The sequence below is a fragment of the Lutra lutra genome, chromosome Y (genome assembly GCF_902655055.1).
Source record: "Lutra lutra chromosome Y, mLutLut1.2, whole genome shotgun sequence".
Taxonomy (NCBI): Eukaryota; Metazoa; Chordata; class Mammalia; order Carnivora; family Mustelidae; genus Lutra; species Lutra lutra.
Genome location: NC_062297.1, coordinates 45,239 through 63,646, shown reverse-complemented (window position 1 = coordinate 63,646; position 18,408 = coordinate 45,239). Strand labels below are relative to the sequence as shown.

The 18,408-nt window shown below is 42.8% G+C and overlaps 1 protein-coding gene across 3 annotated transcripts; it reads right to left on the bottom strand.

The window, feature by feature from the left end:
- Nucleotides 1–8,070: 8,070 nt before the first annotated feature.
- On the bottom strand, nucleotides 8,071–17,822 carry LOC125092636 (uncharacterized). 3 transcript variants are annotated; one of them, XM_047717033.1, is made up of 3 exons: nucleotides 17,787–17,822; nucleotides 11,048–11,185; nucleotides 8,071–8,809 (listed from the first exon to the last, which is right to left on the bottom strand). In XM_047717033.1, exons 2-3 carry the CDS (start codon nucleotides 11,074–11,076, stop codon nucleotides 8,146–8,148), a joined length of 693 nt encoding a protein of 230 aa, XP_047572989.1. In that variant the 5' UTR covers nucleotides 11,077–11,185; nucleotides 17,787–17,822; the 3' UTR covers nucleotides 8,071–8,145. The 3 variants fall into 3 exon arrangements, with proteins under 3 accessions (XP_047572989.1, XP_047572987.1, XP_047572988.1); XM_047717031.1 differs by lacking the exon at nucleotides 17,787–17,822 and adding an exon at nucleotides 15,465–15,535; XM_047717032.1 differs by lacking the exon at nucleotides 17,787–17,822 and adding an exon at nucleotides 15,406–15,440.
- Between the last annotated feature and the right edge of the window lie 586 nt (nucleotides 17,823–18,408).

Genomic DNA, 18,408 nt, shown 5'->3' with positions numbered 1-18,408 from the left:
AATTCATGATTTTATTAATTTGGCTCCTTTCTCTTTTATTTTTGATAAGTCTGGCCACAGGGTTATCAATCTTATTAATTCTCTCAAAGAACCATCTCCTAGTTTCGTTGAGTTGTTCTATTTGTTTGTTTGGTTGGTTGGTTTCTATTTCATTGATTTGTGCTCTGATCTTTATTTCTCTTCTCCTGCTGGATTAGGCTTTCTTTGCTGTTCTTTCTCCAGCTCCTTTAGGTGTAGGGTTAGGTTGTGTACTTGAGTCTTTCTTGTTTCTTGAGAAAGGCTTGTGTGGCTATATACTTTCCTCTCAAGACCACCTTTGCTATATCCCAAAGATTCTGAATAGTTGTGTTTTCATTCTCATTTGCTTCCATGATTTTTTTCAATTCTTTAATTTCCTGGTTGACCCATTCATTCTTTAGTAGGATGCTCTTTAGCCTCCATGTATTTGAGTTCTTTCCAAATTTCCCCTTGTGATTAAGATCTAGCTTCAGAGCACTGTGGTCTGAAAATATGCAGGGAGTGATCCCAATCTTTTGGTACCAGCTGAGACCTGATTTGTGACCCAGGATGTGATCTATTCTCGAGAATGTTCCATGTGCACCAAAGAAGAATGTGTATTCTGTTGTTTTGGGATGGAATGTTCTAAGTATATCTGTGATGCTCATCTGGTCCAATGAGTCATTTAAACTTTGTTTCCTTGTTGATCTTTTGCTTGGATGATCTGTCCATATCAGTGAGGGGGGCGTTAAAGTATCCTACTACTATTGTATTATTGTTGATGTGTTTCTTTGATTTTGTTATTAAATGGCTTATATAGTTGGCTGCTCCCGTGTTAGGGGCATAGATATTTAAAATTATTAGATCTTCTTGTTGGGCAGACCCTTTGAGTATGATATAGTATCCTTCCTCATGTCTTATTGTAGTCTTTGGCTTAAAGTCTAATTTATCTGATATAAGGATTGCCACCCCAGCTTTCTTTTGATGTCCATTAGCATGGTAAATTGTTTTCCACCCCCTCACTTCAAATCTGGAGGTGTCTTTGGGTCTAAAATGAGTTTCTTGTAGACAGCATATTGATGGCTTTTTTTTTTTTAAATCCATTCTGATACCCTCTGTCTTTTGATTGGGGCATTAAGCCCATTCACATTCAGAGTAAACTATTGAAAGATATGAATTTAGTGCCATTGTATTGCCTGTAAGGTGACTGTTACTATATATTGTCTCTGTTCCTTTCTGGTCTACTACTTTTAGGCTCTCTTTTTGCTTAGAGGACCCCTTCCAATATTTCCTGTAGAGCTGGTTTGTTGTTTACAAATTCTTTTAGTTTTGTTTGTCCTGGAATCTTTTTATCTTTCCTTGTATTTTCAGTGTTAGTGTAGCTGGATATAGTATTCTTGGCTGCATGTTTTTCTATTGAATGCTCTGAATAGATCATGCCAGTTCTTTCTGGCCTGCCAGGTCTCTGTGGATAAGTCTGCTTCCAGTCCAATATTTTTACCATTGTATGTTACAGACTTTTTATCCCAGACTGCTTTCAGGATTTTCTCTTTGTCACTAAGACATGTAAGTTTTACTATTAGATGACAGGATGTGGGTCTATTCTTACTGATTTTGAGGGGTGTTCTCCTTGCCTCCTGGATTTTGATATTTGTTCCCTTTGCCATATTAGGGAAATTCTCTACAATAATTCTCTCCAAGATACCTTCTGCCCCTCTCTCTCTTTCTTCTTCTGGGATCCCAGTTATTCTAATATTGTTTCATCTTATGATAGCACTTATCTCTTGAATTCTCCCCTCATGGTCCAGTACTTGTTTGTCTCTCTTTTGCTCAGCCTCTTTATTCTCTGTCATTTGGTCTTCCATATCACTAATTCTGTCTTCTGCCTCATTTATCTTAGCAGAAAGAGCCTCCATTTTTTATTGGACCTCATTAATAGCTTTTTTGATTCCAGCTTAGTTAGATTTTAGTTCTTTTATTTCACCAGAAAGGACTTTTATTTTTCCAGACAGGGTTTCCTCTAGTATCTTCCATGCCTTTTTCAAGCCCTGCTAGCACCTTGAGAATTATCATTCTGAACTCTAGATCTGACATATTACGAATATCCGTATTGATTAGGTAACTAGCCCTTGGTACTATGTCTTGTTCTTTTTTGTGTGTGTGTGGTTTTTCCACCTTGTCATTTTATCCAGATAAGAATATATGAAAGAGGGGCGCCTGGGTGGCTCAGTGGCTTAAGCCTCCGCTGGTCATGATCCCAGGATCCTGGCATTGATCCCCACATTGGGCTCTCTGCCCGGCAGGGAACCTGCCTCCCCCCCCTCTCTGTCTGCCTCTCTGCCTACTTGTGATCTATGTCTGTCAATAAAGAAATAAAATCTTAAAAAAAAAAAAAGAATATATGAACAAGAAAATAAAATACTAAAAGGATGGCAAAGATCTCAGAGAAATATGTATTAACCAAATCAGAAGAGACCCCAAAATGTGAGGAGAAGGGGGGTAAAAAGAAGTTTAAAAAAAAAAGTGTTTTTTTTTTAATAATAAAAAAAAAAATATATATATATATATATATATATATATATATATATATATATATATACATACATACATATATATTAGACTGGTTAATAGAATAGAGCCACCCACTTGATTTGGGGTGTATTTTGGTCTCTTAGAAGACATTACCTCCCAAAATTTTAAAGAAAGAAAAACTTAGACACACACACACACATTCAAAAATAAGAGTAAACAGCTTGTTGGGGAGCCTGCTCCTCCCTCTTCCTCTGCAGCTCTCCGTGCTTATGTTCACGCTCTCTCTCAAATAAATGAAATCTGAAAAAAAAAAAAAAAAAAGGTACTAATATTGAGTTCCTTAAAAGTGATTAAATTGCATATTACATTCCCACTTCTTTCATACAAACAAATTAGCAACATTTTTGGTATTACCAGTAACCTGTTTAATACCACATTTTCCCAAAGTCTTCCATTTATTTCTGTAAAACTTCCTGCCTCTACTATCTCCTACTTCAGGTAAATATCAATTAAAAACATTTTATAATGTTTTATTATAAGAACACTGAGACACATTTAGAAAGAAATATTGTAGAAAGTTTCTTGTTCCTTTCTTATTTTTATAAACTTTCAAGAACTCCATACTTTAAAGGACAATGTTATTTTAACAGAATGACAAATATATTTTCTAAAAAGCCAATTTATAAAGCTGTGCTATACTGTAAAATTGTATAGTCAGTTTAATACATTATGATACATTTTTTCTTTTTAAGATTTTATTTATTTGAGTTGGGGGAGAGGGAGGGCAAAAGAGAGAGAACATGGGAGTGAGGGTAGATGGAGAGAGACAAGCAGACTCCCTGCTAAGTGTGGAGACTGACAGGAGACTCAATCCCAGGAACCTGAGATTATGATCTCAGTGGAAATCCATACACTTGCCCAACTGGTCCACCTAGGAGCCCTGTTATCAGATATTTCGAACTAATTGTATTTTACGTAAAACTTTTATTAGAAGTGAATCAATGGGGTAGTACGAGACATCATGCTATCAATTTTATGCGCATTGCCTCTACACACCAATTCTGACTGGATATACTTTTGAAAGCCTTCAAGGTGAATTAAATTGTTCAAGGACAAGGAGTAGTTTATATGTGAACTACAGTTAAAGACACCAAATTTTCAGTATAATACTATAAGGCATAATTTTAAAGACTGAATTCAACCTATGTTGGTGTATAAAATTTGTACAAAATCAGAAACTGACATGTATGAAACTTCTGTACAATTAATCTCTGATGTTTCATCCTACTTTCTTTGACAGAGAGAGATCACAAGTAGGCAGAGAGGCAGGCAGAGAGAAGCAGGCCCCCCGCCAAGCAGAGAGCCCGATATGGGACTCGATCCCAGAATCCTGAGATCACGACCTGAGCCGAAGGCAGAGGCTTAAACCACTGAGCCACCCAGGTGCCCCTCATCCTACTTTCTATAGTTAACAAGTGACTGCCAGGTGAAAACAATGACTAAATAAAATATATATTTTTTAATATTTTATTTGACAGAGACAGCAAGAGAGGGAACACAAACAGGGGGAGAGGGAGAAGGTAACCTTTGCTGAGCAGGGATCCCAATGCAGGGCTTGATCCCAGGACCCTGGGATCATGGCCTTAGCCGAAGGCAAACACTTAACTGATAGAGCCACCCAGGTGCCCCTAGATACAGTACTAAACCACAGAAACAATACTTCTATTGTATAAGACTTTATTAATCCTGATGTATTTCCATGTAGTAGTTTTAATTAATTTTTTAAAAGATTTTTTATTTATTTGACAGAGAGAAATCACAAGTAGGCAGAGAGGCAGCAGAGAGAGAGGAGGAAGCAGGCTCCCTGCTGAGCAGAAAGCCCGATGTGGGGCTCGAACCCAGGACCTGGGATCATGACCTGAGCCGAAGGCAGCGGCTTAACCCACTGAGCCACCCAGGCGCCCCAGTTTTAATTAAATTTTTAAGAAGTTTTTTTAGATATCATTTATTTGTTTGAGAGAGAGAGAGAGCACACAAGTAGGCAGAGAGGCAGGCAGAGAGAGGGGAAGAAGCACGCTCCCCACTGAGCAGAGCGCCTGATGCGGGGCTTGATCCCAGGACCCTGAGATCATGACCTGAGCTGAAGGCAGAGGCTTAATCCACTGAGCTGCCGAGGTACTACATTTTTTAAAAATATTTTATCTAGGGGCACCTGGGTGGCTCAGATTCAATTATGCTTAGATTCAATTATGAATTGCCAAATTTACTGCTGCTCTTTAGAGTATCAGTATGAATACTGTTAAACCTTCAGCTGGAGTATACTTTGTTATTTATATATGTATATGTATTTCTTTATATTTTTCTTACTGGGATTGACAAGCAATAAACAAGAGAAACTACAGAAAGCCAAAGACATTGGCATATTTCAGAAAACTAGGAGGGTTACTTATGATACAGAGTTGTCAGACACCAGTATTACAGGGCCTTTAAAGAATACTGCTATCTGGGGCCCCTGGGTGGCTCAGTTGGTTAAGTGACTGTCTTCAGCTCCGGTCATGATCCTGGAGTCCTGGGTTTGAGTCCCGCATAGGGCTCCCAGCTCCACGGGGAGTCTGCTTCTCCCTCTGACCTTCTCCTCACTCGTGCTCTCTTACTGCCCTCTCTCAAATAAATAAATAAAAAAAATATTAAAAAAAAAAAAGAAAACTGGTGTCCAAAAATGCTTTAAGGCTATTTATTTCAACAATTATTTTATTTTGCTGCAATTATTGTAAAGGAAGTGTTTCATCAGTTTAACTATTATAACTATGCTTACATTATGAGAGGAGTGGATATATTTTCTGGGTTTTCCACATATCAAATTGCTTTGCAAGCTGTAAGTAAAATGTAAAATTATGATTTGTGATGAAAAACTGTGAGTAATTGTGCCTTTGTTTTCATTACATTAAGTACAGCTTAATTTTCCAGGAATGACAAAATACTGCTTAATTTAGAATATAGCGATACCTTTAAGTGTGTGTATGTATGTGTTCACAGGATGCATATGGTATATTCCTAAGTTATAATTTCAGAAAAAAATTCTCTAGAACTGATTAACTTTACAATATTTTGGTATTTATACTCACCAAAATGACTGCATATTCTAAAACCCAATTCTGAACTATAAGTGATATTCAACAATGCTACATTAATTAGATGTATTATTAATGAGTTTCTGATGCTTCCTAGCAATTCACATGTGATTTTATTTTATTTTATTTTATTTTTTAAAATATTTTATTTATTTATTTGATACATCACAAGTAGGCAGAGAGGCAGGCAGAGAGAGAGGGGAGGAAGCAGGCTCCCAGGTGCCCCTCACATGTGATTTTAGATCTACATCTTAAACCTAAATAAACAGATGAGGGGCACCTGGGTGGCTCAGTGGGTTAAAGCCTCTGCTTTCGGTTCGGGTCATGATCCCAGGGTCCTGGGATCGAGCCCCGCGTCAGGCTCCCTGCTCAGCGGGAGCCTGCTTCCTCCTCTCTCTCTCTGCCTGCCTCTCTGCCTACTTGTGGTCTAAAAATAAAATTAGTCAAAAAAAAAAAAAAAAAACAAAACAAACTTAAAACAAAAACAAAACCAAAAAAACCCCTAAATAAACAGATGAGTAGGGTATGTTAAAAACATTCCTATTCTTTTTTTTTTTTTTTAAGATTTTTATTTGACAGATCACAAGCAGGCAGAGAGGCAGGCAGAGAGCGAGAGGAGGAGGAGGCAGGCTCCCTGCTGAGCAGAGTGCCCGATGTGAGGCTCGATCCCAGGACCCCGGGATCATGACCTGAGCCCAAGGCAGAGGCCCTAACCACTGAGCCACCCAGGCGCCCCAAAGACATTCCTATTCTTTAAGTAATTTTACCTTCTTCTTTTTTGTTTTTTAAGATTTTATGTATTTATTTGACAGAGAGATAAAGAGAGAGAGGGAATACAAGCAGGGGGAGTGGTAGAGAGGGAGGCAGGATCACCTCCCAGCAGTAGCTTGATGTGGGACCTGATTCTAGGACTTTGGGATCATGGTCCAAACCAAAGGCAGATGCTTAACATCTGAGCCATCTAGGCAACCCAAGCTGTGCCTGTATTATTTGAAAAATAGTTTTCTTTTAAATCCTCAACATGCCATCACATTCATTAGCTAGGTTTGTTGGTTATCTGTAACAGAGGTTTTCAATGGGGACTAATTTTGCTCCCTAGAGGACACTGGGAAATGTCTGGAGACATTTTTTTGGTCTCAACAGTGTGAGGAGAGAAAGTGCCCTTGTCATGTAGTGTGTAGAGACAATATATGCTGATAAACATCCTACAGAGTACAACATAGTTCTGAATTGATTGTGTATATTGATGCTTGCACCCATGTGCTTGCATTACAGGAGTACTTTTTTCCTGCCTTTGACTTCGTTTTCTTTCCTTCCTTCCTGTCTTCCTTCCTTTCTTTCATGCATTCTTTTTTTTTTTTTTTTTTTTTTTTAAGATTGTAGTCATTTATCTGACAGAGAGAGAGCAAGCACAAGCAGGGGAAGCAGGAGGCAGAGAGAGAAGCAGGCTCCCACTGAGCAAGGACCCTGATACGGGACTTGATCCCAAGATCCTGGGACCATGACCTGAGCTGAAGGCAGTCACCTAACCAACTAAGTCATGGAGGCACCCTGATTTCTTTTTTAGAGATTTTATTTATATATTCAAGAAAGAGTGAGGAAGAGAAAGTACAAGTTCGGGTTAGGGTAGAGGGAGAAGCAGACCCCACTTAGTGAGGAGCCCAATATGGGACTCTATCCCAGGACATAGAGATCATAACAGTAGCCAAAACTAGGCATCTAATCAAGTGAGCCACCCAGATAGCCTGATTTTTTTTTTAAAGATTTTATTTATTTATTTGACAGACAGAGATCACAAGTAGGCAGAGAGGCAGGCAGAGAGAGAGGAAGGGAAGCAGGCTCCCTGCTGAGCAGAGAGCCCGATGCGGGACTCGATCCCAGGACCCTGAGATCATGACCTGAGCCAAAGGCAGCGGCTTAACCCACTGAGCCACCCAGGCGCCCCCAGATACCCTGATTTTTGACACAGTATGCAGATAGTGTTAATAATAATAGTGTTAATAAGGGAAATCTGTGTTCTAAGGTGGCCGACCAATCTATCAGGGGAATCCCAGTCTTGGCCCCCGGGCCATTCTGGGTTTTCACTCCTGCTCTGCCTGCCATAGGCACAAAAGTGCCACATATAGAGAAGCAAAAGCATGTAACTACCCACTTTGTACTCGGGGCTCAGACCTTTGGAGATCACTCTCCTCTGAGCCTGCCTCCATTAAGTAAATCTCATATCCTCCAAGTTCCCCCAGCGCCGCTGCTTCACTCGGATGATCCCATCCAGGTTCCATAACAGTATGTTTGCCTACAGCTTCAAAGAAAGGAAGATGTTTGCAGAACAGAGAATAGGACAATAAAAGCTGCAGGCACACTCTGAAAAGCCAAACATGTTTTATTTTAAATGAGTAGATGATTAGAACAATATATGTAGGTAGGATATTTCTTTTAAAAAAAACGCTGACAGCCATTACAAGAGTAGGCCCTTCATTCAGATCATTCATTTTGGACATTTGCTCACAGCCATGGGTTTCACTTGACTCCACTGTTTCATGGAAAATGTTTCACAGAAGAACATGGCAGCACTTAATAGCGATAGGGTGGCAGTTGTAACTCCTAGTGGGAACACATAGGAGAAGTGTTTCCTTATTAGCATTGCTTTTCCAATGGGAAAGCTAAGTGGGAATTCAAGGGTGCTTTGGCCATAAAAATCCACAGCAAAATTCCAGCTCACTGTAATCATAGTACAACTACTGCTGAAGACAAGGAAGAAGGCAGAGATGTTGTAACACGATCGAAGGAAATCTGGGTGTGGGACATGGATCCAGCACACTAAAAGTGCCATTGAGCCAAAAATCAGGACTACTGACTTCATAAAATTCGCTAATAGTATCAGGTCCTGCCCATACCAGATTTCATCTGAAATGACCCAGCTATCATTCATCCTGTTACGCATGGGCAACTCAACAATGGAGCCAGAGATGTTAAATCTTTGAAAATAGAAAACTTCCCAAAGTCCAATGAACACAATGGGAACAACGTTGCTGTTAAACTCCCATACCCGCCAGGATCTGCTGCTGGCTAGGCTAATGCCCAAAGCCCAGGCCAAATAACTAAAGAAGAGGCCCAACACTTTGAGAAAAGAGTGTTTCAATTCAGATTGACTGAAGACAAGTTGGAGGCATCATGAAGTCAAGCCAGGAACGCCAAAGAGAAAAAAATAAACACGGAGTGAGCCACAATTTAAAAAATGCTAAATATTGCTGTCTTGTCCATCTTGTCTAAAAGTTACATGTAAGTGTCCTACATATATATTGGCTTTCAATTAGTGTTCTAAATATTTTACGCAATGATAGAATGACCATGGTAACAGTATTTATTTGCAAAACATTTTTGGAATGCAATGTGACATATCTCCCAAGAGTTGAAATGCTCACCCTCTTACTCAACAATTCCAATTCTGGGAATTATAACAAGGTATTCATAACAGTATGCAAAAATATGTAAAGGAAGATCTTAGTTTTAGCACCATCTATCACAGAGAAAAACTAGAATAATAATAAATGTCTAGCAATAGAGGAATGATTAACTACATTATTGTACACCCAAGATTACATTTTAAGGTCATTACTACCAATGACTTAATCCTGTGAATTGTCTGAACAAATTTCTATAGTACACAAAAAAGAAAAAGCAAAACAAATATATATCGTATGATCATTTGTGTTAATAGAAAACACACATAATTTCTTTACAGTTCCACATATAGATATGTACATATACTTTCAGAAAATTTAGAAGTATGCGGGATGCCTGGGTGGCTCAGTCAGTTAAGCATCTGCCTTTGGCTCAGGTCATGATCTCAGGGTCCTGGTATCAAGACCCGCATTGGGCTCCGTGCTCTGCAGGAAGCCTGCTTCTCTCCCTCCCTCTCCCTCTCCTTGTGGCTTCTCCTGCTTGTGCTCGCTCTCAAGTAAATAAATAAAAAATCTTTTTAAAAAATGGGCCATTAAAAATTTTTTTAGAAGGATGCACACAAAAAGAGTAGGGGCAGAGACTCATCCATATTTTCCTAAAATTTATATGGTTTTTAATAAAGTACGTACTTTTATTATTTTTTTAAAAAGATTTTACTTATTTGACAGAGATCACAAGTAGGCAGAGAGGCAGACAGAGAGAGAGGAGGAAGCAGGCTCCCTGCTGAGCAGACAGCCCGATGTGGGGCTCAATCCCAGGACCCTGGGATCATGACCCGAGCCGAAGGCAGAGGCTTTATCCCACTGAGCCACCCAGGCGCCCCAAAGTACATATTTTTAAATGAAAAACAGAATAAACATGACCTTGACAATCTATAATGTGTTGCGAACAAAACATCCTGCCTATTTAATTTTTTTGCCCACCGCTTGTTTAAAACTCTATCTTTAGACTTGGATTCTTTTGATTACTACTTAAAAACAGTTTAATTTTTTGTTTTAAACTTAAGTAGGCTCCACATTCAGTGCAGAGCTCAACACAGGCCCCAAACCCACAACCTGGAGATCAAGACTGAGCTAATATCAAGAGCCAGATACTCAACGAACTGAGCCCCCCAGGTGTCCCAATAAGTTGATGTATTTTGCATGATGCAAAATCTAGATTGTGGCCAAATTACTTCTTTTTCCATTTGCATCCTTGGAGCTCATGACAGGGATAACCAGAACATGCTTTTCTTGGAGCTTCTCTCTCTGCTGATTAGCAGAAGGGAATTAGGCAAGGCTCAGAGGGGGTTGGTGTATTAATAACATCAACGATTTCCTGTGCAGAAATACACCTCCTTGCTATGAAGACTGATATTCCCAACATCGTATCTGCTGTTGCACAATCTCCTGGGGAATGTGCTTTCTAATGGCACGAAAGCAGGTATTTTGGTGACATTGGACAAATGAGTTTGGGGTCGCCTGCGAGGCTGATTGCCTCACTGTCCAGGAATAGTATTTCTTTACCAATGTAGGTCTAAAATGAACAGACCACAGGACCCGTGAGTTTTGACAGCATAAAGGAATTAGGAAAGAGATCATCACAAATACAGGAAAATATGCCAGTTCACAGAAGTTTTGCTACTTCTGTATCTGAAACCAGAGGGGTGGGAATATGTTTTTCCTGAAGAACAAATGTGAAAGACTCCCTATATCTTTTTTTAAGATTTTACCCAAGGGTCCCTGGGTGGCTCAGTGGGTTAAAGCCTCTGCCTTCAGCTCAGGTCATAATCTTAGGGTCCTGGGATCAAGCCCCGCATCGAGCCCCGCATCGGGCACTTTTCTCAGCGGGGAGCCTGCCTCCCTCCTCCTCTCTCTGCCTGCTTGTGATCTCTGCCAAATAAATAAATAAATAAGATCTTTAAAAAAAAAAAAAAAAGATTTTACCCAAGGGCCATGTAGAAGTAGTCAAGCATTTAGAAGAGTAGAGAAAGGCAAATAGTCTTCATAGCAGTAGGAAATTTCAATCAGGAAGGGGAAATGTTCCAGTCAACATTAAAAGATCCATGAAGACAGATGATCCACCTGTAGTAAAAGAAGTATGGTTAGGTAGAGTTTGGGGCTCTGAACAAAGCCCAACATATCGTGCTTTTTACCAAATATTTATTACACATACCTTATGTTTTGTATAGGTCATGACCCATTCCAAATAGTTTTTGAATATTAAAACATTCAATCCTACACTTTAAAATTATTTACTACTTCTAGGACTAAGCTAAAATTTCTGGTACTCAATGGGTATTAATACCATTCTGGATTATGACATGAAATCTTAGATATTAACTTCTGTTACATGGTATTTTTGTTATTCGATATTCCCATGGGGAAAAGTTTGTGGATCAATAAAGCAAATGATGTCAATATTGTTATTTCTCCAAAAATTTTACTCAATCAAAAGGGTATACACAATAGAGGCAATGTAGATTTACTGTCAATATAATGAGGCTAAATAAAGTTTCCAAGGAATTCTGAAAAAAAACAAAACAAAACATTTAATCCTTGTAACAGCCCAATGATAGATGCACAGCTTTGATCCCATTTTCTAGATGAGGAGACTGAGCACAGGGAAGTAAAGTAACTTACACAAGGTCACATAGATATAAAGGGCAAAGACAGACTTTGACACTGCTTCTTGGCTCTCTAATAGCAGATGGCATTTATTCACATCTTTAAAGAGAATAAAAAGTAGACAAATTCTAGGTCAATTACAATCATGGCCATCTGTCATTTTTTCTACTTTACTGTAATAAAATACATCACATAAAATTGGCTTTTTAACCATTTTGAAGTGTACAGTTCAGCAGCATTAAAGATATTCACATTATTGTACATAATTGCAATCATCCATCTCCAAAACTTTTTCACCTTCCAAAACTGTACACTAGGTTTATAGTATTAATTACTTATTCAACAATAATTAAAATTCAGATCCAATAAGACCAACTGGCAGGTGAGGAAATTTTTTTTAATGAAATTTCCTTAATTCAAGCAATGAAACATTGAATCAATGAACTAAAGGCACAGAAGATAACAGAAAGAAACAATCACTTTCTGACCAGATTGCCTCTGCCATGGTCTGGAATCTTTGGAATATTTGAAAGAACATCCTGTATTTGTGGGACAGGTAAATCAACCCACTCAAAAAAAAAAAAAGGAAAAATCAACCCACTCAGAAACATCATGAAGGCAGCCAGACATGCCACAAGACATGGCAGCCAGACATGCCGATTTCCTGAGTGTTCAGCTTGAAGGGTATAGAGACAGATGAGGGGAGGGGGTGATAGGGGCTGGGGGGTGGGGGAGAAGGTAATATCCTGCTCACTTATCACTGAGTGATAACACTGGAGGCCAGGTTCAGAATTCCCGAAGCAATGAATGGATTGAAGGTGGCGTTCTCCCGCAGAATTCCCAGGAAGGCATTCCTGAGCGCAAAAATGATGGAGGCTTGCCCCAGGAGGCCTAGTATGCAGGCAATCAGCAGGTTTTGGGAAACATAAATATCAAGGGGGAGATAAGCGTCACGGTAGCTGTAACGGTGACACAGGGTGGCTTTGTTATGGTTGCTGACGTGGTGGTAAACGCAGACTTTCCACATTCCCAGGCACACCAGGCCAGAGAGCAAGAGGGAGGTGTTGTCCATGTACTACATGGTCCAGTCCACGAGGCCCATGGACATAGTGGTGAGAATCCATCCTACAGTGGCGAGAGCAAAACCTGCTACTTGGTGATTTTATTTGACAGAGATCACAAGTAGGCAGAAAGACAAAGAGAGAGAATGAAGCAGGCTCCCTGCTGAACAGAGAGTCCGATGCGGGGCTCTATACCAGGATCCGGGATCATGACCTGAGCCAAAGGCAGAGGCATTGACCCACTGAGCCACCCAGGTGCCCCTGGCTGTTCAAGCCTTTTAAGGCACTTCTGCCATGAGCATGATTTTTTAAAAATAGAAACAATAACTAAGGCTTCATTGACATTATGAAGCAACTGAGGATGAATTCTATCATAACTACACTGTAGGAGGTTATTGTTTATTCATTTGCCATAAGACTCAGCAGATTTAACAGTAGGAGAGTATTTCGTCGCAATGCGGGAAAACACCCGTGGTAGGTGAATTTAAAACAGATAATAAACCTCCCAAGTTTGTAGTGTGATCTTATTTTTGCCCACCCTAAATAAGCAAAACAACATGCCTCTATTGGGATTACTAGTGATTTTTTTTTCATTTTTAAAAAAGATTTATTAATTTGATAGTACAAGCAGGGGGAGCAGCAGAGGGACAGGGAGAAGCAGGCTCCCCACTGAGCAGGGAACCCAACGCAGGACTCGATTCCAAGACCCTGCGATCACGACTGGAGCCGAAGGCAGGAAGGCAGTCGCTTAACTGAGCCACCCAGGCGGCCCATTGTTTCGTGTTTCAGGGTAAGAGTCTATTACTTTCCCAAATGGGGAAAAACAGGGGCACAGGCCGGGACGCAAGCATAGTGATGAGTATGAGCGGGAGTGGAGGGCCGTGCATGGAGAGCATGGAGGGCTCTGGACCTCCCGTGGGGGCCTCCCACACTGGCATGTATTTATTTACCATTCACGCGTGGTTTGCGTGTGAGCAAGAGGTGTGTATCTGCGAGGAAAGCCATTAGAAATATCTTGCTCAGTGAAAATGCATGTTGCAGAAGCAAGTATATAGAAATGGCTCGGTTGGGGTGCCTGGGGGATGTGGATGGTTATGTCCGACTCTTGGTTTTGCCTGGGGTCGTGATCTCAGGGTCGTGAGATCCAGCCCCGCGTCAGACTCTGTGCTCAGCGCAGAGTCTGCTTGGAATCTCTCTCTCTCTCTCCCTCTGCCCCTGCTCTCCCCTCTCCGCCCCACCCTCCCGTGCTCACTCTCTCTAAATCAATGGCTCCATGTCAGTGAAAACTAGGGCGAACATCTAACACATTTAAATATGTATAAACACAATATATACAAATAGGAAACATGCTTGCATATGAAGAGAGAATTCCTGGGTGCGGGAAATGTTTAAGAGTTGTGACCTCTGGGAAGGAGCACTGGGTAAGGGCCCTGGAGGTACAGCCTTCCCTTGGTGCCCAGGATCCTCTCTGCCACGGTCTCAATTTTCTGCCAGAAACACGTAATGCTCTTAAAAGGTAAATGATTAGGTAGTTAACCGAGAAGCAGGACAGAGGCAGGTCGCAACACCGCGGAGGGAGGTGAGTGTTGCTGGGCCCCGGGCTGAGCTGGACCTTGGGGGAGGAGGGAGAGGGAGAGGAGGGCATGGGAGGACTTCGTGGGGAGCAGCCTGGCCTCCCGAAGCACTTCCGAGCCCCAGGCTCTGTGCCACGTCGGCAGTTCCTAAACTTCTTGGTCTCAGGACCAAAAAGGTCTCTGCACTTTGCACTTGGAAGCAGGAGAGGCAGGCAGTTACTGGGTCAAACGTTCTGGAGACCTGTACCCTTAAAAATGGTTAAAATGATCAATAATGTGATATATATTTTCCTGCGATAAGAAACAAACAAAAAAAAGGTATTGACCCCAAAGAGTTTTTGTTCCCACAGTTTGCATTCACCCATACTTACTGTATTAGGAATTAAAATGGAGAAATATAAGATTGCTTATTAATTTATGTAATAAATATTACATATTAACAAGGATTTTTATGAAAACTGACTATATTTTCCAAACAAACAGAACTTAGAGGATATCGCTTACAGCAATCTACAAGTTGTGTGTAAATGATACACTAAATCCTATAGACGGAGGGAAAGAGGCATACATCAGCAGAAGCGCAGCTCAGGATAGAGATGGGGACAACCGAAACCACCACCTACTGTAGGAGGGACAAAGGAATTGTGGGGTTACCCACCTTGCACAAACGGTTATGATAGCATTTGTGGTGCTTGTCGTAAGTACTCAGTGGCACACGCCCTCCAGCTGGGCAGAAAACAGTGTCTCAGTTACTAATAATTCACTTAGCAGGAGGCCGGGACCCAGGCGGGTGGAGACTTGGTTGAGTGCGCCAGATGGGTCCCCGGAGGCCTCCTCCAGAAAACTCCAGCTCAAACCTGAGCTCATCTGTAGGATGGAGACCCAGCCCAGTGCTGATGGCCTGTTGAGTCAGAAACTCCTAACAGAACCCCTAGGCTCTCTGTAACCCTGCCAGGAGGCCAAGAGGAACATGATCACATTCTTGCTCTCATGTAAATGTTACAAAGCTCCATGACCTAATGGGAAAAGTGGACACACTGACCCGTTTGTCTTTGGCTCCGGGGGAGATCTGCTTCTCGCCATCAGTCTGGGGTTACTTACCTTCTGCGGATGCTTGCTATCCCCTGTGCCATCAGGCAGCCGATGCCTTCTCTCCTAACAGGCCACTTCCAACCCACCATCGGATGAGACCACTGGGACTTTGAAGGATGTTGTCACAACAGTTTGGATCTCATCTCCTCAAAGTCCTCTGGCCCCACTTATGAACCACTGACAAACCTACATCAGCACTTATCCAACATTCTAAAACCTTGGGAGAGAATTCTGGAATAATGGGGCCATTGTGACATGGGAGCTGAGTGGAAAGGACAGCCATTTTAGGGTTCGTCTACCGTTTGCTAAAAGGAAGGAGGACTCTCTAAGAGAATCATAAAGGCAATGCCGTACTCCTTAGGAGTTCCTCCTTACTTCCTGCTCCATCCCACCCCCACCCCTGGTTCTTATAGATCTGCCTGTTCTGGGTAGCTCCCATAAACAGAGTCCTACCATACGCGGCCTGTGTGTCTGGCTTCTTCTGAACATCACGTTTTGGGGGCTCATCTATAGATGTGTGGGGACTCTGTTCCTTTTCATGGCCCAGTAATATTCCACTGTACAGCTACACTACCATTTACTTAGCAGAAGGTGGGCACTCGTGTGGTTTTCCTTTTTGGGCTGTTATGAGGATGCTGCTGTGAACGGTAATGTCTAAGTGTGTGTATGGATATGGTTTCATTTCTCTTGGGTATGCACCTAGGAGCGGAACTGCTGGGTCACAGGCTAACTCTATGTCTACATTTTGGGGGACCACCAAATTGTTCCCCTACATGGCCGCACCATTTGCTAATCCCACCAGCAAGGTAGGAGGACTCTACTTTCCCTGCCTCCTCGTAAGGCTTGCTGTGGCTCGCCTATCTGGGTTTGACGACTGTGTATATGGAACCACCATGGGCGCTCCGTGTAAAGGACCCTTAGGAACAAGAGGCACTTTAAGACTGAGCCTCATTGTAGTTTTCTGGTTATTTTCTGGCCTCAGGAAGTTTAAAACACAGATAATCTTACCAGACTCTGGCTCATAACCTGAACGTAGTTTCCAGCCTTCGAATTTAACAGAGCTTTGTGAACTCTGAAATGCTTTCTCCAAGATGGGAAACCTTTCAGTGGAGTGTTCTAGTAGGTGCTAGTCTTCACTAACATTTGTAACGTATACCTCACGCTTTGCCTGACTTCTGATGCGTCTTTGGTTCAGACTGGAAAGCTCTAGGTCTAAGGGGGAATGACGGCCTGTCCCAGAGACGGTCAGATTTTTTGTTTGTTTGTTTCACTAGCCAAGGAGACCCAACTGGAGGGCTCCATATATCGGGTAATGGGAGAATATGAAAGAGAAAAGGGAGAAGCAGAGGGTGAGGACACGTGCAGAGAAGCAGTTTCAGCAGAGATGGGCCTTGTGGAGGATGAAAGATGGACCTGAAACCGGGCAATGAAATACCAACAAAATAAGCGGTGGTGACCTACAAAAACCCCGTGAGGCTGTCTCACGACGACGTGCCTGTGGCGTCACAGCACAAAGGCTACGGAAGGGAGAGAGAAGTGGGGTTAGGTGGCGCCGAGGGGAAGGGCACCGCGCCCTGCGCTGGTCAACCCCGTCCACCGCCCTCGGTCTGCCCTGGTGGGGGACGCTGATGTGCTGCCACTCGAATCCACGCCAGGAGACCAGGAAGGGGCATCCGGATGGGAGAGCAAGGAACAGCAAGTTCATCTTTGAGAGCGACTGAGACGAACACTTGTAGGATGATCAAGGAGTCAAAACACAATGGAGGACAGGAAACACGATAAAAACTCGAAAAATTAAACGTGAAATTACCGCGTGATCCAGCAATCCCAGCTCCTGGAGCAGACCCAACGGGAGAGAAAGACACCCGCGCCCCCCACCCCCCGCCCCGACATTCACAGCCAAGAGGCAGAAACCCGAGTGTCCAGCACGGATGGCTGGAGAGACAAAACGGGGTCTCTACACCCCCCCGAGTCCCTACTAGCCTGAAAGAGGAAGGGAGTCTCACACCGGCTCCGACTTGGATGAGCCTTGCAGACACCGCAGGGAAAAGTCCCTGGGACAAAGCTCGGGACTCGCTTCCAGGCAGCACCTTGAGCAGCCGGAGTCCTAGACATGGGAAGCAGGACACGGTGGCCAGAGGCTGGGGACAGAGGAATGTGGCAGGTGGTGCTCCACGGGGACAGGGCTTCCGTTTGGGAAGAGGAAGGGGTCCCGGATGGGGATGGTGGGGGCCATCATACACGTGCCCCCAAACCGCACACTTAGTGTGGTCAAGCGACCCGTCTGTGTTCTCCTCCCCACCGTCACACACACAGCGAGAAGGGCCGTACCTCCGCCCAGCAGGGACGTGGTCTCCCGGGGAGCGAGTGTCTGGGGAAGAGGACAGTCTGCTACCCGGCTGGGCGTGGAGAAGCCCACGCCGCTCCTCTAAGGCCACCTTCAGTGCTTCTCCGTGGCGGCCCTTCCGCAGGGCCCACAGGAGATCTCTGCTGCCGCACCGGCCAGCCGCCCGCTTTTAAGGCCGTCCCCCCCGCCTTCCGCGGTCCCCACATTCTACCCCCCATTGTCCTGGCTTCCCAAGTTCTCGGTTGCTAGGTATGGGGGACGCCCAGGGCGGGGCTCAGGCAGTTAACAAGACGGCAGCCTCTTGATGGCAGCTTGGGCCTTAGTCTTAGGGTCGTGAGTCGGGGCCCCTGTTGGGTTCCATGTGGGGCCCACTCAAAAGAGAGTAAGAGAACACAAAAATAAAAACAAAAAAATAAAACAAACCCTTGGTTGTTCAGTCCCCAACGCCAAGATGCACTGTTCTTTCACTGATCAGCACACCCCTTTGCTTTCTTTTCTTCGTCACGTATCCTCTCCATCAGGTTTTCTTTGAGGGGTAGGTAAGGCTTACCAGTGGACCATCAGAGACCGCTTTTTTTTTTTTTTTTAAGATTTTTATTTATTTGA

Coding starts and splice junctions, on each gene's coding strand:
- LOC125092636 (XM_047717033.1), bottom strand. CDS start 11,076: ATGCTTGACTACTTCTACATGGCCCTTGG. Junction 8,810..11,047: donor TACTTCTACATGGCCCTTGG/GTAAAATCTTTT, acceptor ACTTGTCTTCAG/TCAATCTGAATTGAAACACT.